General features: G+C 40.8%; 2 protein-coding genes across 2 annotated transcripts; both read right to left on the bottom strand.

Moving 5' to 3' along the window:
• Positions 1-2,206: 2,206 nt before the first annotated feature.
• On the bottom strand, positions 2,207-6,179 carry LOC132830053 (gap junction beta-2 protein-like). The gene is made up of 2 exons (XM_060847520.1): positions 6,089-6,179; positions 2,207-2,886 (listed from the first exon to the last, which is right to left on the bottom strand). The coding sequence occupies exon 2, from the start codon at positions 2,873-2,875 to the stop codon at positions 2,207-2,209; it is 669 nt and encodes a 222-aa protein (XP_060703503.1). The 5' UTR covers positions 2,876-2,886; positions 6,089-6,179.
• A 10-nt stretch (positions 6,180-6,189) lies between these two features.
• LOC132829940 (gap junction beta-2 protein-like) lies at positions 6,190-16,293 on the bottom strand. Its single transcript, XM_060847365.1, has 2 exons — positions 16,204-16,293; positions 6,190-8,311 (listed from the first exon to the last, which is right to left on the bottom strand). The coding sequence occupies exon 2, from the start codon at positions 8,298-8,300 to the stop codon at positions 7,527-7,529; it is 774 nt and encodes a 257-aa protein (XP_060703348.1). The 5' UTR covers positions 8,301-8,311; positions 16,204-16,293; the 3' UTR covers positions 6,190-7,526.
• Between the last annotated feature and the right edge of the window lie 4,622 nt (positions 16,294-20,915).

Raw genomic sequence — 20,915 nt, forward strand, 5'->3', positions numbered from 1 at the left:
GTTCACAGTCCATCTGTCTTGCCTTCCCTTTTAGCACAGATGTGAAGCCAGGCAACTTGTCCTGGCTGTTAGCTGTGATTGGTCCAGGAGGTGAACATGTTGCAATATGGCTCCATGCTACATTAATCTCACACTAACACTGAGCATCAGCCACATAATCACCAAGGTCATGTCACAAAATCATGGAGAGTCGTCCTCAGTAAAGAAATATTTTCCAAATTAGCTGAAGTGATTTGGGGACACTCTTATTACAATCAGTCAGCCAGACTCAACAATAAGCTGCAGAAACCCGAAGCTAATGTCATTTGCTTTATTGAAATTTGTTTTAGATTGAATATTCCTTCATGATTATACTTATGGAATATTATGTGCAATTTTGGTCTCCCTACTTGAAAAAGTATAAACTTGCATAGAGGGTATGGGTCAGTTATATCAGTGATGCAGGACTGTCATATGAGGAAAGATTGCTTCAACTGGCTTGAATTCGCTAGAGTCAAGAAGTGTAGCACTAAAAATGTACAGCCAGTCGGGCAGAATCCGAGGAGCAGGAGAATCGATGTTTTGGCCATAAGCCCTTCACCAGGAATGATGAAGAGCTTATGCTCGAAACGTCAACTCTCCTGTTCCTCGGATGCTGCTTGACCTGCTGTGCTTTTCCAGCACCACACTCTCGGCTCTGATCTCCAGCATCTGCAGTCCTCACTTTCTCCTAGCTGAACTCAGTAGAGTTCAGAAGGATGAGAGAGGATCTGATTGAAATGTATAAAACTCTAACAGGACTGGACAGATGTGATGCAGGGAGGATGTCTCCCCTGGGTGTGAAGGCCACAATCTCAGGATAACTATTTGGGACTGAGATGAGGAAACATTCAATTAAATCAAAAATCTGCAAATGCTGGAACTTTTAAACAAAAGCAGAAACTCCTGTTGAGTTTTTCCAGCGATTTCCAGTTTTATATGAGGAAACATTACTTCATTCAGAAAATAGTCAACCTGTAGAATTCTCTAATATAAAAAGCTGTGGAGGGTGGGTCACATTCAAGAAAGATATTGCAAAGTTTTTATATCTAAACAGCACTGAGTTGTGTGAGAGAGAAACAGCTCTATGGCGCTGAGATCGAGGATCAGCCATGATCATTATGAATGGTGAAGCAGGCTGGAAGGGCTGAATGGCCTACTCCTGCTCCTAGTTTCTATGTATCAATGTTTTAATCTCCATGGCACTGGAGTACACAATGAATGCTTATAAAACATGACCTTTAGCTTCTTGTCAAACCTGACAAACAAATGTCTCTTTATTAGTGACTTTGCTCAGTCCATCATTGTGTCAGTTGGAGACAATGGAGTAAAATATTTCTGGGTGAGGTTAGATCACATTCATCTTCCCAATTGTCCACATTCCACTCATGGCAGTAAATGACAAGTACTTTACACCAATCAACAATCAATTCTTCTTGAATTTGCATCTAATTACCTGAAGCTCTATTTATAAGTCTGGTATTTGAAATATTAGACTTTGTAACACACAACTCTAAATTCCAGCAAAAGCATGAGAACTTAATTGTTCTTGAATTGTGGATGAAATATTTGTGAAGAAGTTCCTGTAGTGACCAGATTGGGTTGGTTTGTTTGGTCTTTTTTTTCAGAAAGTAGCTGTGTCATATGGATTATGCAATATCTGAGCAATGGCATGTAATGTTAGCTGATCTTAGCCAGATTGGTTATAAAGGGCATGAAGATGAAAAAATAGTCCTGAAAATTGTTCACATTCACCCATTAGTAAGTAAATCTTGCGTTGTTTGCACATGAGATGAGCACAGATCAGGCATTCTGAGGCAACTCAAAAAGCCTACCATCATGCATCCTGGTGAATAATGCTAAACTTGTGGATGAGGTACACTGGACAATCACAGATGTGAAGCCCAAGGAATTCAAATGTGCAACAGAGACAGGAGGAAAAGAAATTGGTGGAGAAAAATATCAGGAAGACAAATCAAATTTCTTTTTTTCTCAACGTAATATTCCTAAATTCATACCCCCATTCAAATTTTGAAGAATGCATTTACAGATTGAATGAATTTGATATTTTGTGGAAATGTTCACTAATGGTTCACTAATGAATCCATACCAATCATAAACTATTCAGATACCGATTAGCTTCATTCAAGTTTTTATCAATTTTTGAAAAAAGTCAGTTTTATTTTTGTTATTGGTTTTTGTTGGAAATCCACAGGTTGTACTGAAAAATAGAGTATTTTACAATTAAGTAGCAAAGTTCAGCAACATTCAGCAACATGCAGACAGCTGAAGTCACTAACATGAAAATCGTACAGATCGTTTTCTCAGTTGGTCTAGAAATGAAACAGTCCACAGTATTAGGACAGGGATATTCACTGCATTTCACCAGTCTGAGCATCTTATAGCCTTCATAAATCCAGTAGAATAAGAACATAAAGATGCCTTCAAACAGCAACTTAAACAAAATGCTGACCAAGTAAGTTCGTAAAAGAGGGGCATCGATTTTTACTTTCTGCAAATTTGCATTCTGATTAAAAATTTTTATGTTCTTCCTGGATTTTTTCCTTTGATGAACATGCATGCCGATGAGAAATGATGGAATGGACACAAAGAGGAGCTGGAAAACCCACAGCCTGATGTGAGAGATGGGGAAGAAACGGTCGTAGCACACATTCCTACAACCAGGCTGCTGTGTGTTGCACACAAAGTCACTCTGTTCATCTCCCCATACAGTCTCGGCTGCCACCACCAACACCAGCACACGGAAGATGAAAATGACGGAGAACCACACCTTCCCCAGGGATGTGGAATACTTGTTCACTCCACCCAACAAAGATTGAAGGGAATGCCAATCCATTTTCGTTCACCCTAGAAATAAACAGAACCAGTTACAAGTTAGGATCTGGCAAGAACATAGAAATTACTTTTAAAAAGGTGCCTTCAGTTTGCCTGGTTCCATCTTGTTAGTCGTGAGGGTATATTGATTCAGCACCACAATCAATTTTTATCTCGGTGCCTCTCTGAGAAATTAGACCCAAAACATTAATTTGTTTTTTCTCTGTAGATGTTGCCAGATCTACTGAGTTTCTCCAGCTGTTTCCATTTTTATTTCAGATCTCCAGCATCTGCAGTATTTTGCTTTTATTCTGAACTAATCTCCCTGTTTCTGCTAAGCTAGGTACACTTGCCTCTGTTTTGTCACAATTTGCTCATAAAGTACACCCAAAATATTTGCTTCCCAAATTGTTATAATTATATCTTGTGACTCTATGAGATGTGGCATTTATTAACTATCCCTAGAAGCCCTTGAGCCCCCACTTTGAACCGCTGCAGTCCATGTGCTGTGGGTTGATCAACAATGCTATTAGTGAGGGAATTCCACCATTTTGACCCAGCGACAGTGAAGGAACAGTGATATATTTCCACGTCAGGATGATATGTGGCTTGAAGGCCAATGTGTAGCTGGTGATGTTCCCCTGTTCCCCATGTTCTTCTGGATGGAAATGGCTGTAGGTTTGGAAGTTGCTGTCGAATGAGCTTTGTTGAATTTCATTGCATCTTTGTAGTAGTACACACTGCTTCTACTGAGCATCGGCGTTGGAGGGAATAGATGCTGCTGGATATAATGTCAATCAATGGGCTGCTTTCCCTTGGATGGTGTCGAGCCTCTTGAGTGGTGGTGGTGCTGTAACCCTGGAGAGGTGAGTAGGGGGAGTTCCATCACAATCCTGACTTGTGCCTTGTAGATGATGGCTTTGAGGAGTCATGAGAGGAGCTACTTGCTGCAAGGTTCCTAGCCTCTGACCTACTCTTGTAGCTAGTGTGTTTGTCTGATAACTCCAGTGATCTGGTCAATGGTAACTCTAGGATGTTGATAATGGGGGATTCAGTGATGACAACCTCATTGAAAGTCAAGGGTGATGGTTAGATTGTCTCTTGCTGGAGACAATCATTGCCTGGCAATATTGCTATTAATTATAGAAATTAACATAAAATTGCACTGGCAGGTGATTCGTACACTAATTGTAATTATGTTTGGAATGCTTGCAAAAATTTTAATTTAACGTAACTCATCTCCACCCAGACACTAATTTACTGTTAAAACATCTACCTTGTTACTTTGAAATGCCAATAAGAAACAATGGTTTACATGATTAGTTATCATCATCTCATACTTTTCCAAATTAATTAGCCTGAAGTCTATTTTCTGATTGGTCCTATTGGTCAGTTATTGGTGCATAGTTGTAGCTATAAGGTTAAAGTGTAAAATTTGCCACCATGTGAGTTCCTAGTCTTAGCAGGAGGTGGTATGAAATAAAGGTGAAATGCTTTATGTAAGTGGGAGATAGAACATCAGCAGAACTGTTGTGATTCTATTCTAGTTGTTTGGCTGTGGTTATGGAGATCAGGTAACAGATTGGTCGTTCCGTCAATTCTAAATCAGAGGGTTCACATTCTGATCCTTTCAGTTGGAAGCTTTAATTCAGTCAAACCAACAAGAACTTCACCAGGAATCACATCCAAACTGCTCACACTGGATAGAATTAAGCAGGTAACTACCACACCAGACTTCCAGAAAAATGCCCGCTATTAGAATATTAATTTTATATCCAATACGCAAAAGAAAATAGCTATTTGTCTATCAAACCAACACCAAAAGTAATGCAATAAATTTGCAAACTTAAACATTGGTACAAATACAATAAATAACCCATGTAAGTGAACCACTGCCACACCAATATTGTAAAAGGAGAAAATTTACACCTATATCTACACTTACATGATGAAGACTGACATTTGTGCCAAATAATTAAACTCCATTACAGGTACTGGGTGCTTTTTTTTAAAAATGCGGGGGGGTGGGGGGCGTCATAGTTGAATTCGACAAACGCAACTTTAAAGAAATCTGAATCAAACTGAACTAATTCAGGTCATGCCTACAAAGTTCACCTGAATCCCTTAGCCACACCTGGCACCTGACTATTAACTAACTCCTTGTATACGAGTTGAATCAGCCAAACATTGACCTGTATTTTGCTTTTAGGAAGTTTACAAAGCCAATGACCTTTGTGTTGTAGATATCCTACATGGTAACCAATGAATCTTCGTGACAGAAAATATTCCAACCATGACCCAACAATTAAACTGAGCTTTACTTGTCTTTTGGATACCCATAATGTCTGTCCCAGCTCATTCTTATTCTGTGCTCTCCTGATTCCTTGGATGATATTTAATTAAGACAATGGGGACTTGTATGTCAGAGGAGCCCAGCTCCTCCCTGAGTCATCTCTTTGGGGAAGGGTCAGCGGGATAAAGTGACAAACTGACTGAAGTGGTTAGCATTGAATCTTCCCCCAGACTGCAGAGAAAGACAAACCATCAATCAACATCCACAAGAACTACCAGCCAACTGGAGTCCAGCAATTGACTCGTGCAGGCAGCGCCATCAGGACAGGTGGCAGCTGCTGGTATTGCACCTGGAGGGGGCCAAGGTTCATGAAGGACCTCAGACTCACACGTGGTTAAAGGTGGGATTGGGGTAATAGGAGGGTCCTGAGGGAGGTCAGTGGTGATGTACTACCCAACCCAACTCCGGGATGTCCAATAATTTAGAGAGTTTCTTTGAATGAAAGACCCCTCTCTGGGAGCCAGCAAACAAGCCAGATTGGATTCTTCTTCTTGGGTTCCATGGACAGCTAGTTCCCTGTTTGCTGCTCATGGGATGAGGTCAGTTAAGGCCTCCACTTGACAGTGGGGTCAGTCGGCCTTCACAAGCCCCATGATCGCAGATCAAATCAGAAAGTGACAGTAAGCAAGTATAGATGTTACCCAAAAGCTTCAAGGCTATTTCCATGTTCTCCAAATTCACCTGAGGGCAGGGCATTGAAATCAGTGCCTTCATTTTTGTTCAAATTTATCCCAAGACACAGCTTAGTTCAAACATAAGTGATTTATTGTAACATATAATCAAGCTTCATATCATGAGATACATTTTTTATATTCCAAAACAGTCATTGTGCTGCCATTATCCTAACAAACATAACAAATGAATTGCACATTCCAGTTATACCTTAAGCTAGGAGTTAGTCATTCAGTTTCTTAGTTCAATATCCAGGCAACTGGACAACCTGAATGTGCTACAGCATCATGGGGCGAAGACATTATGGATCCATTCTCCAGGAACAAGAAAGAAAGGGCATGGGATATGAAAATCCATTCTTAAATATGGTTCTAAGATTTCTTTAGACATCCTCAAAAAATAACAGTTGACAGTTTATATTCAAACAGAGACAAAGACAACATGTAACCATTGAGACCCAATGCTTCAGTCTTCTGCACAGTTTTGCATTGAGTCAGTAAAATAACAAAGCTTGGCTGAAAGTAAAATTTGTCATTTCATAACATGCTATGTTAAAGACTGCCCTTTCACCTGTTATTCACTCTTCCACAACCAGTCAGTGCTGATGAACATAAGCAGCATGACAACATACCATGGAGAACCAAGCCCAAATTATACTGCACCTTGTGAACATTCCAAACAGCAATTCACACCTTTGGCAGCACCTTTCAAATAAAAGACCTGAAGCTCTGAAAATCTAAAAGTCACGCAGACCAGATTTCCAGCAGGTAGCTTAGTACAAGTTACTCTCAGCAGCCAGATTCCCACAAAAACTATGGGTTTTAACCTCTGATAGTTTTATGTGAAATAGCATCAGGATATCTCACAAACAGGAGATTATGGTGAAATAGTAACGGAGAAACTCAGTCGTCTAACAGCAGCTGTGGGAGGAAAGCAGAGTTAATGTTTTTAATCCAGTGACTCGAAATGTTAACTCTGTTTTCTATCCACAGATGCTGCCAGGACTGCTGAGTTTCTCCAGCAATTTCTGTTTTTGTTTCAGATCTCCAGCATCCACAATACTTTGTTCTATTTTAGGAGACAGTGGTGCATTGAGATCATGGGCTTCTTGGCAAGCATGGCTCATGGCAGGGTCCACTCTTTGGTATTTTAAGTCTTGCCCATTTACAGAAGTATTAGCCAACTCTTAGCTTATTTGGTATTTTAGGCACCAATATCTTGTTTTGAATAAAATATTGCACTTAATCCAATTCTTTGATATTCTGATATTCAGCTTCTATTCAAAACACAGTGTACAGCTTATGTGATAATGTATGTCAGATCCTTTCCTTCTTAGAATGTGTCACTTTATTCATATTCCTTCTATGTTTGATCTTATTGAGGCTTTATTCATGGAGGTTTACAATTGTCTTCAACAAAAGGCAGTGATTATATGTTCATAAGGAACCCAGGAATGAGTAAATTAAAGTGGCAGTAATGTATAACAGTGACAATCAGAATACTCAGAAATCAAAATAAATAGATTGCACATAAATTGATACGGCATCTCTTCTGATAGAATCTTATTGCAAAGTCACAAGATAACTGAGGGGCCCAGAATCACATGCATATTGTGTATCTATAAATAATTCGGGGACGATTGTCTTGTTTAAAATACAGAAGTGATATCAGAACTGCTTTTTTGCTCATTGTCAAACTTTGCTGTGCTGATATTCGATGAACTGTGAGCAACCGCTAATTCTTTGTTTTCATTGCTCCTTGCTGCTGCAAAAAGATTTTTCTTCCATTGCATTATGCAATACTTTACAATTAAGTAACAAAGTTCAGCAACATTCAACAAGATGCAGACAGCTGATATCACTAACATGAAAAGAGTGAAAATTGTTTTCTCGGTTGGTCTAGAAATGAAACAGTCCACAGTATTAGGACAGGGATATTCACTGCATTTCACCAGTCTGAGCATCTTATAGCCTTCATAAATCCAATAGAATAAGAACATAAAGATGCCTTCAAACATCATTTTAAACAAAATGCTGACCAAGTAAGTTCGTAAAAGAGGGGCATCGATTTTTACTTTCTGCAAATTTGCATTCTGATTAAAGATTTTTATGTTCTTCCTGGATTTTTTCCTTTGATGAACATGCATGCCGATGAGAAATGATGGAATGGACACAAAGAGGAGCTGGAAAACCCACAGCCTGATGTGAGAGATGGGGAAGAAACGGTCGTAGCACACATTCCTACAACCAGGCTGCTGTGTGTTGCACACAAAGTCACTCTGTTCATCTCCCCATACAGTCTCGGCTGCCACCACCAAGACCAGGAGGCGGAAGATGAAAATGACCGAGAGCCACACCTTCCCCAGGGATGTGGAATACTTGTTGACCCCATTCAGCAGAGAATGAAGGAAATACCATCCCATTCTTGATCACTCTAGAAATAAATAGCACCAGTTACTTTACTGCAACAGAAAATCTATTTATCCACTGATTACTGTTAAAAATTGGGCATACATGTCCCTCTTGTAAATTTCTCATGAAGACCTGTAGCCACACTTTCATGTCGGAATCCAGTAATGAAGTTGCCCACAGTCTAACATTTACAATCGAAATTCTGTATGTAAGCAGTTTTCTGTCACAGTATTGATACAGAGTGTGGATGATAGGGGGCACTGTGGAACACATTCCTGGCTGGATTCATGTTAACTGTTCCCATCTCCTGAGGAAACCAGGAATTCCCACTGTAAGTTGGGCAATTTCATTTTATATAAACAGTAGAGAGGAAAATGTAGCAGTGGGAAGAGAACCCTATTTTCAGGTGTGCTGCCTCACCATGTGCTGCTTTACAATCTCATTGACAAACCATGTTAGTGAGAACTGCTCACTTTCTCACTGAGAGGTTGGAGCACAAAAATATGAGAAACAAAATAAAAGGTGATAATCTCTGTAAGTGACACAATGTCAGTTAATTCTCTTTTTAATATTAGCAAATCTCCTTTCTTCTTTCAGGAATTTGTAAATTTTTATTTTGTTATTTTCTTGCATATCTTCCAAACTTTATTTGCTTCCAACTTCTTTGCTCATTTGGAATATTGTGAGCAGTTTTGGGCCTTATATCTGAGGAAAGGTGTGCTGGCATTGGAGGGATGGGATCCAGATGCGGTTTACAAGAATGATCCCGGGGATGAGGGACTTATCATGTGAGGAGTGGTTGAGGACTCTGGGTCTGTAATCAATGGAGTTAAAAGATGAGGGGTGATCTGATTGAAACTGACAGAATAATGTGGGGCCTGGATAGAGTGGACATGGAGAAGATGTTTCCACTAGTAGGCGAAACTAGTACACAACAGCATATCCTCAGACTGAAGAGGCAACCCTTTAGAATTGAGATGAGGAGGAATTTATTCAGCCAGAGGGTGTGGCATCTGTGGAACTCATTACTGCAGAAGACTATGGAGACCAAGTCACTGAGTGTATATAAGATAGAGATAGATAGGTTCTTGATTGTTATGGGATCAAAGATTATAGGGAGAAGGCAGGAGAATAGAATTGAGAAGTATATCAACCGTGATAGAATGGTGAAACAGACTTGATGGGCCAAATGGCCCAATTCTGTGACTATATCTTATGGTTTATGGTTTTTTGGCTGTGAAGCTGATGGAGTTTGCTGGGTAAGGGGCTGGAGGTGTTAGTAACTCTCCATTTCTGTGCCCAAAGGATCATCTTGTATATATGTGACAGCAATCTATTTGAGAAATTCTAAGGGTAAAAAGACCCTCTTGGGAGTTATCTACAGGTCCCCAAACAGTAGTCTGGATGTCGGATGTAAGTTGAATCAGGAGCTGAAATTGGCCTGTCGCAAAGATGCTACTACAGTTGTTATGGTGGATTTCAACATGCAGGTAGACTGGGAGAATCAGGATGGTATTGGACCTCAAGAAAGAGACTTTGTGGAGTGCCTCCGAGATGGATTCTTAGAACAGCTGGTGCTGGAGCCGACCAGGGAGAAGGCAATTCTGGATCTGGTGTTGTGCAACAAACCAGAATTGATCAGGGACCTCGAAGTGAAGGAGCCATTGGGAAGTAGTGACCATAATACAATAAGCTTCAATCTGCAATTTGAGAAGGAGAGGGTACAATCAGAAGTGACAATATTTCTGTTGAATAAAGGGAACTATGGAGCTATGAGGGAGGAGTTGGCCAAAGTTCAATGGTGCAATACCTTAGCAGGGATGGCAGTGGAGGAACAATGGCAGGTATTTCTGGGTATAATGCAGAAGATGCAGGATCAGTTCATTCCAAAAAAGAAGAAAGATCCTAGGAGGAGGCATGGGTGGCCGTGGCTGATGAGGAAAGTTAAGAAACATTAAAAGTTAAAAGAGAAAATGTAAAACATAGCAAAGATAAGTGGGAAAACGGAGGACTGGGAAGCTTTTAAAGAACAACAGAGGATAACTAAGAAGGAAATACAAAGTTAAAAATCACACAATACCAGGTTATAGTTCAACAGGTTTAATTGGAAGCACACTAGCTTTCGGAGCGACTCTCCTTCATCAGGTGATTGTCGCTCTGAAAGCTAGTGTGCTTCCAATTAAACCTGTTGGACTATAACCTGGTGTTGTGTGTTTTTTAACTTTGTACACCCCAGTCCAACATCGGCATCTCCAAATCATAAAAAGGAAATACGCAGAGAAAAAAATGAGGTACGAAGGTAAACTGGCCAAAAATATAAAGGAGGATAGTAAAAGCTTTTTTAGGTATATGAAAGGCAAAAAAAAATGGTTAAGACTAAAATTGGGCCCTTGAAGACAGAAACAGGGGAATATATTACAGGGAACAAAGAAATGGCAGAAGAGTTGAATTGGTACTTCAGATCTGTGTTCACTGGGGAAGACACAAGCAATCTCCCTGAGGGAACAGTGGCTGAAGGACCTGAACTGAAGGGAATTTATATTTGCCAGGAATTGGTGTTGGAGAGACTGTTAGGTCTGAAGGGTGATAAATCCCCTGGGCCTGATGGTCTACATCCCAGGGTACTGAAGGAGGTGGCTCGGGAAATCGTGGATGCGTTGGTGATTATTTTTCAGAGTTCGATAGATTCGGGATCAGTTCCTGCGGATTGGAGAGTGGCTAATGTTGTCCCACTTTTTAAGAAAGGAGGGAGAGAGAAAGCAGGAAATTATAGACCAGTTAGTCTGACCTCAGTGGTGGGAAAGATGCTGGAGTCTATTATAAAGGATGAAATTACGACACATCTGGATAGTAGTAACAGGATAGGTCAGAGTCAGCATGGATTTATGAAGGGGGAGTCATGCTTGACTAATCTTCTGGAATTTTTTGAAGATGTAACTCTGAAGATGGACGAGGGAGATCCAGCAGATGTAGTGTACCTGGACTTTCAGAAAGCTTTTGATGAAGTCCCACATAGGAGGTTAGTGAGCAAAATTAGGGCGCATGGTATTGGGGGCAGATTACTAACTTGGATTGAAAGTTGGTTGGCTGACAGGAAACAAAGAGTAGTGATAAACGGCTCCATTTCGGAATGGCAGGCAGTGACCAGTGGAGTACCGCAGGGATCAGTGCTGGGACCGTAGCTTTCTATAATAGATATTAATGATATGGAAGATGGTATTAGTAATAACATTAGCAAATTTACTGATGATACTAAGCTGGGTGGCAGGATGAAATGTGAGGAGGATGTTAGGAGATTACAGGGTGACCTGAACAGGTTAGGTGAGTGGTCAGATGCATGGCAGATGCAGTTTAATGTGGATAAATGTGTGGTTATCCACTTTGGTGGCAAGAACAGGAAGGCAGATTACTACCTAAATGGAGTCAATTTGGGTAAAGGGGCAGTACAAAGAGATCTGGGTGTTCTTGTACACCAGTCAATGAAGGTAAGCATGCAGGTACAGCAGGTAGTGAAGAAGGCTAATAGCATGCTGGCCTTCATAACAAGAGGGTTGAGTATAGAAGCAAAGAGGTTCTTCTGCAGCTGTACAGGGCCCTGGTGAGACCGCATCTGGAATATTGTGTGCAGTTCTGGTCTCCAAATTTGAGGAAAGACATTCTGGCTATTGAGGGAGAGCAGCGTAGGTTCACGAGGTCAATTCCTGGAATGGCAGGACTACCTTACGCTGAAAGACTGGAGCAACTGGGCTTGTATACCCTTGAGTTTAGAAGACTGAGAGGGGATCTGATTGAGACGTATAAGATTATTAAAGGATTTGACACTCTGGAGGCAGGAAACATGTTTCCACTGATGGGTGAGTGCCGAACCAGAGGACACAGCTTAAAAATACGGGGTAGACCATTTAGGACAGAGATGAGGAGAAACTTCTTCACCCAGAGGGTGGTGGCTGTGTGGAATGCTCTGCCCCAGAGGGCAGTGGAGGCCCAGTCTCTGGATTAATTTAAGAAAGAGTTGGATAGAGCTCTGAAGGATAGTGGAATCAAGGGTTATGGAGATAAGGCAGGAACAGGATACTGATTAAGGATGATCAGCCATGATCATATTGAATGGTGGTGCAGGCTCGAGGGGCAGAATGGCCTACTCCTGCACCTATTGTCTATTGTTTATTGTCTATTGATTGTAGTCAGATGCACAAAAACCTACTAACATTCTTGAAGATTATTAATATTCATGATATCTAACTTAAAGGAATAATACAACTTACAATAAGTTTACTATGATGTTCCTTATTTTAAAAGGTGGCATCATAAGACAAAACAAAAACTGAAAGAACTGCGGATTCTGGAAATCAGAAACAAAACAAAAATTGCTGGAAAAGCTCAGCAGATCAGGTAGCATCTGTGGAGGGAAATCAGAGCTAGCGTTTCAGGTTCAATGATCCTTCCTCAGAACTGAAGGTAGTTAGGAAAATGCTGGTTTTAGTGCAGAAGATAGGATGGGGGAAAGCAGATAGGAGTAAATGATAGGTGGGGACAGCCCAAAGGGAAACAAAGGAGTGGATAATGATCAGAGCTGAAAATGTGTTGCTGGAAAAGCGCAGCAGGTCAGGCAGCATCCAAGGAACAGGAAATTCGACGTTTCAGGCATAAGCCCTTCATCAGGAATCGTCCAGCATCTGCAGACCTCACTTTTTCCTGGATAATGATCAGCCCAGGATGATGAATAGCTATTAATGGGGACTGTCAGTGGCTAACACAGAATAAGACAAAAGATTTTTGTCAACAATCGTTAACATGTTGATGTGAGGTGTGAATACCATCTCAACGTTAACTACTACAGCATCAACAAATTCATTATTTAAGTTGGTTCAGGGCAGAGGGGTGGCTGTGTGTAACTGCACAGGTCCCAGTAATGTGGTATATCGGGTATATGAGACATTTCTTTTTCAAGTCCCACTCCGGCCCCCATCTACAACACTCTCTCTCTGGGATGCCAGTGACATCATCGGCGCTGATTCCCTCCCTCGTCCGGAACTGGAAAGGTTGATCAATTTCCACCTTGCTCTGACCTTCACCTGATCCATCTCTGACTCCTCCTTTCCCTTCCTCAACACCTTTTGTTTTCCATCTCTGGGGATGGCTGGTCACCAGTAACCATTACAAACCCAATGTCTCTCACAGTTACCTTGACTATACATCCTCACATCCTGCTTCCTGTAAAGACTCCATTCCATTCTCCCAGTTCCTCTGTCTCTGTCACATCTGTTTAGATAAGGCCAACTTCAACAAGGGGGATTCTGAAGCGTCCAGCTTCTTCCTCATCTGAGGATTCCCCAGCACCAATATTGACAGGGCCATCAGCCAGGTCTGACCCCTATCCCGCACTTCCACACCTACCGCCACTCATCCCTTCCAAAGCAGTGATAGGGTCTTCCTCATCTTCTCCTACCCACCAACCAGCATCTACAGGGGAGGTGATGGCCTACAGACATTATCACCTAACCATTAATCCAGAGACCCCAGTAATGTTCTGGGGACTCAGGTTGGAAACCCACCATGGCAGATGGTGCAATTTGAATTCAATAAATATCTGGAATTAAGAGTCTAATCATGACCATGAATCCATTGTTGATTGTTGGAAAATCCCTTCTGGTTTACTAATTTCGTTCAGGGAAGGAAACTGCCATCCTTACCTACTTGTGACTCCTGACTGTGTAATGTGGTTGAACCTTAACTGTCCTCTGGGCAATTAGAGATGGGCATTAAATGCTCACCTAGCCAGCATCATCCACGTTCTGAAATGAATTTTTAAGAAATCCACAAACTGCAGATGATCAGTTGCCATTTCTGTCACCTCCAATGAGATGCCTCTAGCAGGCACACCCCTCCCCTCCCTTGTCAGTGTTCTGCAGGGACCATTCCCTCTGGGACACACTGGTCAACTCCTCCTCACTCCCAACATCGCCCCACAGCCCATGGTACTTGCCCCTATAACTGCAGAAGGTGTAATATCTGCCCATTTACTTCCTCCCTCCTCTGTATCCATGCGCCCAAACACACTTCCCAGATGAAGCAGCACTTTCCCTGCACTTCCCACAATCTAGCCAACTGTATTCACTGCTCACAATGTGGTGTCATCTACATTGAGGAGTCAAAGCATGGAACTAGGTGACTGCTTCACAGACCATCTACATTCTGTCCCACAAAAAGACCCTAATCTTCCAGTTGCTTGCCACTTTAACACCCCACCCTATTCCCTGGCCAATATCTCTGTCTCAGGCTTGCTGCAGTGCTCCAGTGAAGCTCAGCGTAAGATGGAAGAATAGGACCTCATTTTCTGCTTGGGGACCCTGCAGCCTTCTGGACTCAATATCAAGTTCAACCTTCTCCCATCTCCTTACCCCAACCCCCACACACCAGGCCTTGTTATCACATGATCTGCTATTACACACAGACGAACGTGGGTACTGCAGATGCTGGAGATTAGAGTCAAGATTAGAGTAGTGCTGGAAAAGCACAGCAGGTCAGGCAGCATCCGAGGAGCAAGAAAAATGACATCAGGGTTTTTTGTCCGAGGAGTTGATTTTCCTGCTCCTCGGATGCTGCCTGATCTACTATGCTTTTCCAGCACTACTCTAAACCTGCTATTACACACAGCCCATTGGTAGCCATGAGTACTCCCCATTAGTAGCTATTCATTCTCCCAAGCTGATCGTTATCCATTCATTTTTCTATCCACCTGTCCTTGCTCTCTACCTCCACATATCATTTAGTCCTTACCCCTCTACCCCTATCCTCTCTTCTGCAGAAAAAAAAACTTTTTTTTCTAGCTACCATTATACCTGAAGAAGAGTCAATTGTACCCAAAACGTTAATTCTGATTTCTCTCCACAGATGCTTCCAGACCTGCTGAGATTTTTCTGTTTTGGTTTCAGATTTTCAGCACCTGCAGTTCTTTTGTTTTTTTTAACCCATAGAAGGGCTTCCTTCCCCCAATCTCATCACACTGATCACAAAGTGGGGGTGGGGTATTTTGGCATTGCCAAGGCAGCACTGAAAGCTGTAGTTTGAGAACAATATAATGAGAGGTAACAAACAATAATCACAGAAGTAAAAACAAACCTCTGAATTAAGAAAAACAAAGGAAAAAATCAGATCTCTGACAATAATCAGTTAAATAAAACAAATACTAGAACATCTTTTAACTGTATCTTGTCTATTAAAGCTCTCTTCTAAATGTCTTTCCACATTTTGACAACTTTAATGGAAATAGTTCTGTGGTGGTGAGTTTCACATTCTCCCCACTCTCTGGGTAAAAGTGTTTCCTTTGAATTCCCTATTGGATTTATTACTGACATTTTTTAAATTTATGATTCCCACTGTTAGGTTGCCAACAAGTGGTGTCATGTTTTCTGTGTCTACCTATCAAACCACCTTCATTTTAAAGACCTCGCTCAAGCCATCCCTCAGTCTACCCTTCCCTGGTGATTTGATTTGATTTATTGTCATCAGATGTGCCTAGGTACAGTGAAAAACTTTGTTTTGTGAGCAATGCAAGCAGATCATACCAAAAAAGGACATACAGATCTAAGGGTGCTTAGACAGAGTGAGGCATACAAGCTTGCAGCTGCACAGGAAAATCAATGTTAGATTTGAAATTAGAGAGAAAAGAAATCTGACTTGTTCCTGAATGAAACCAAAGATGCTGCCTGACCTATTGTGTATTCTCAGCAATTCTGTTTTTATCGCAGCTCAGTAAATTTGGTTATAAACTCTCCCTACCAATACAAACATGCAATTGTTTTCTAACATGTAATTAAAAGCAAAATACATGAGAAATATCTCTTTCTAAAACAAGATGAAACGTATCTTGAATCTATAAAACCCACAGAACATAAAATAAATTCTGCTTACCTTGTTGTATATTTAGAATTATACATTCACTGTTGAAGGTGAAGTCCTGTCTGCGATATCCCAGATTGATAATTAGACCACAGCCAGGCAGTTTTTCTCCAATGTGCCTATAATCAGAGGCAGAAACAGTTTGAAATAAAACATAAAGTGGCAAGGACAAATGAAGAATGTAGGTGGACTGGCTATAAAGGGACATTGTTTCACTAAATGGTCTTCTATTGTTCCTCTAGAGTGACAAAGACATCATTCTACACTAACTTCCTCTTCCCTGCATTCCCACTGTATAAACTCCAAATTTGTCTCTGACACCAATGCTAACACAAGAGCTTGATGTTACAGAATTCTTTATATTCCTCCACTATTCATGTATCTCGCATACATATTTTTAACAAACAAACCTATGACATTTCTTTGCTAAGATCTCTCAATTTCAATTCAGTTTATCTGATCGAGGTGAGCGTTTATACTCACATGAGTCTCCTCCCACAAACCTTCACCTAATCCTATCCGGGTTACATCCTGTTCCTTTCTCCCCTTTGTGTCTATCCAGCTTTCCTTTAAATAATTCCACACAATTTGCCTTAACTGCTCCCTGTGATGGTGCATTCCATAGTCTCACTATTCCCTCGGGGGAATACCTCCAGCCTTGCAGTCCATCCTCGGGTGATTGTCTGTGTGGAGTTTGCACATTCCCCACTGGTGTCTGCATGGGTTGATTCCAGGTGGACTGGTTTCCTCCCACAGTCCAAAGATGTGCAGGTTGGGTGGATTGACCATGCTAAATTGCCCAAATGTGTAGACTAGATGGATTAACCATAGGAAGTACACGGTTACAGGGATGTGGTAAGGGGCTGGGTCTGGGTGGGATGCTCTTCAGAGGGTCAGAGTAAACTCGATGGGCCAAATAGCGTACTTCAGACTATAGGGATTCTGTGATTCTACAATTCCTTTTATAAAGAATTTCTTTTTGATTTATTAGTAACTATCTTATATTTTCAATTCATACATTTGGCCAGTCCCTAAGTAACTTCTCCATATTTATAAGAAACATTTCCTTAACTTTAAATATCCTTTGCTTCCATTTTAGTCAGGTTAAGAACACCAGCTGTTCAAACAGACGCAAAATACTCTGGATGCTGGAACTCTGAAACAAAAACAGAAACTCAGCAGGTCTGGCAGCCTCTGCCTAGAGAGAAAGAGAGTTAATGTTTCTAGTCCAATGAAGAGTTAAATCAGACTCAGAAGTTAACTCAGTTTCTCTCTCCACAGATGCTACCAGACCCTGCTGAGTTCCTCCAACACTTTCTGTTGCTATGCCAGTGTATTCAATCCTTCCTTATAGTTTTAACCTCTCAGTTCTGATGGCACCCTTGCAGACCTTTCAAAGATAATTAAAGGCAAAACTTTATGGGAAAATCAATTTTCCTTCAACTATGAATTGCATTTTTAATCCAGAAAGCACAAAGGATAAATTCAGCTTACCTTGTTCTATGTTTAGAATGACAATTTCACTGTGGAAAGTAATACATGGAAACCCTGTCTAAATTATCCCAGGCTGATATCTAGACTGAAACTAGAGAGATTTTCATCTTGTGGCTGTAATCAGCAGCAGATCCAGGTGAAGTAAAAACAAAAAGAGGCATCCACAAAGGAAGAATGTAGATCAACCAGCTATGAACAATTCAATTTCTTCTTCTGATGTTGTGATAGATTTTGAACATGGTTCAGAATAAATTTTAAAAAGCATCAGGGTCTTTGATATCACAAACACATCTTTGTGATATTTTGATACTGGAGTGTAAATATTACTAAGATATTTGGATGGATTGCACATCCTTTTAAATGCAGAGTAAGGAATGGCCAGGACTGCTGATGTAAGAACATATTTGGGAGTGGCGTAGCAACCCCACACTGTACCCAATAATGTGAATGGAAAATTTCCTGTTGGCAACTTCAAAGTTTCTGTTTTGACATGGATGAAAATAGACTATCAGGATACTGTGCAGTTGATATTCAATCACAATAATTATTAATAAAGACATAGAACTTTATTGTTTGACTCCTGGCAGCCAGTTGGAGAAGGAAGCGACCAGTCGTCAATTTTTAACTGTTTTTGATTGTATTCACGAAGTGGAAACATCACGAGTGTGGAGCTCCTATTTCGACTTGCGAATACCATTGTCCATAAGTGCCCCTTTATACTTGTTTGCGTAAACAAGAATAAAATTAACCAATTGACAGCCACTTAAAGGGCACTAGAACAAAAACAAGCTTTAAAGAAAACCTATCAAATTAAAATACCATTTTGGGGAGTGTGCTCAAGTAATTATCCAATAAATACCATCTCGCTGTATTGTTAAGATTAACTTGCACAGTTAATATTTACCCTATCAAGTGAGTTCAGCTGTTCAAATTCATTATTTAAATACAAGTAGTTCTTCTATAACATGATGGTTGTATTCTTGTGCAGCCCCATGTTGTAGAAAAATCATACTTTAGAAACAGCACTTAAAGCGTTGGCGATGTATTCATGTTACAGCAAATATGCGTTAATGAAGCATGCGTTATTGCGTGCAGTTCTGCTCTCCTTCCTACCGGAAGGATGTTGTGAAACTCGAAAGGGTTCAGAAAAGATTTACAAGGATGTTGCCAAGGTTGGAGGATTAGAGTTATCGGGAGAGGTTGAATAGGCTGGAGCTGTTTTCCCCGGAGCGTCAGATGCTGAAGGGTGACCTTATGGAGGTTTACAAAATTATGAGGGGCACGGAGAGGATAAATAGACAAGATCTTTTCCCTGGGGTGGGGGAGTTCACAACTAGAGGGCATAGGTTTAGAGTGAGATTAGGATATCTGGTCAGTATAAACAAGTTGGACCAAAGTATTTGTTTCTGTGTTGTACATCTCTATGACCCTATGACCTGTACCTACATTGAGAGATTTTTGCTGCTGTCCAAATGGAAAAGGACAGACACCTGGAAAATCAAACCGATGTGTGTCCGGATTCCACCTCCCATTTGGTGCAAAAGCAGGTATTTCTGGCATACTGGAACATAATTTTGATTCGTACATCTAAAGGTGAACAGTAAGTTCTGCTCAAATAGACTGCTGACTTAAAACAGGGCAATTGTAGAAGGAAAGAAATACTAGAATGATGGAAACAAATGGTACAATTTCTAAAATTCTTATTTTAAGCTTGTGAAATGCTGGCACTAAACAGTGAATCACCCACAGGACCTGTCAAACCAGAAAGGTTTGCCAGGCTTTGACTGAAGCAATTAGAAAAATATTTCTTCAGTTGCGTAACCAAGAAGGTTAAATATCCAAAAGTCTTTCATCAATCTCAGACAGGAAACTCCTCACCTCCACCCTCCTTTAACCATGTGTATAATGTAGGGCTGTGAATCAATGTTCTCACGCATGTTGGGAGAATGGTGGGGGGGGTCACAGAAATATGAAGAAGAGAAAATGAGAGCTACAATAATAAAGAAAGTCACCAATTCCAGAAACTCTTCCTTCTGAAACCACAGACTTTCCCTGGATGATGTCTCAGAAGCCAATGGTTCAGATAAGAGTTATAATAAGAACCTGGTATCCAATCACAAACCAACCTCCAAACATCTGTTGAATACACTTCAAAACACAAAATTACTTGATTTAGCATATATCTATTTATGACATTCAACTTCCTTGAGAGCTTGGTACTGGTGCCGAGCTGTGTGATGCATTAACCTCTCCTGATCCAAGACCAAGGTATTAGTGGTTTTTGGGGGGAACTGGAAGACAAACAGTGACCTTTACTGGATTTTAAAACAAAGACTGATGCTTTTCAAGGTTTAGACTCATTGAGGTGGTTTTCCCAGAATAATGTATGGTACAAAATTGTTTTAATGGAGAGTTTCACTAAAGTGAGCAAATTATTCACCTTGGATCAGTTATGCCTGTGTTGATGGTCACAGTTGTTAGCTTAAAGATGATGGTGCTCATTGGAAAGACAAACAACATACAAATGATGAGTCTTGAAGACCTCTCTAATGCCTATCAAAGTAACAAATTTTATGGATTCTACTTTGCCTGGGGTCAGACCCTGTCTACTGTTCATACCTTTTGCTATGATTAGCACTGATTCTTACAGGATGACACAGTAATATACAAATCTAAATTTCCTTTAACATCAAAAAACATCACACGGCTCTCCAGAGGCGTAATCACTAGTAAGATCAGTAACCAGGGCAAAGGACTCCCGGCCAAAAGTTCATCACAGAGGTGGATTTTGAATAGAATTTTGCTTGCCAGCTCATGTGATCAGCCACGAGACTTGCCCTGCTCACTGTATAATCTTTATAGCTGTCAACTCTGCACAGCTTTCTGGGCATTCTGAAGTCCTCTGTCGGCCGATCCTTTGTGAGCCAAGTCTCAGTGTCAAGTGCAATGATATACTGGACGGTGTTGCATTTGTTGATGTGAGATAATTATGGGAAGGATATTTTCATACGATTTCACTCATCTGAGACGAACAGGCTGCAAACCTCAACAAAGATTGCAATGGAGGTCCTGGGTAATCACCTGTTTACAGGTTCCTAAATGTTGATGTAGTGGATTAAAAAGGGCCTGCAGCCTAACTGCAGCATGCACCAAGATTCAATCATATAGAGAAAGAAAATGTTCTCCATCTCTTGGTCAGGTACCACAGCAAACCAAACATCATTGCTATT

The sequence above is a fragment of the Hemiscyllium ocellatum genome, chromosome 30 (genome assembly GCF_020745735.1).
Source record: "Hemiscyllium ocellatum isolate sHemOce1 chromosome 30, sHemOce1.pat.X.cur, whole genome shotgun sequence".
NCBI lineage: Eukaryota > Metazoa > Chordata > Chondrichthyes > Orectolobiformes > Hemiscylliidae > Hemiscyllium > Hemiscyllium ocellatum.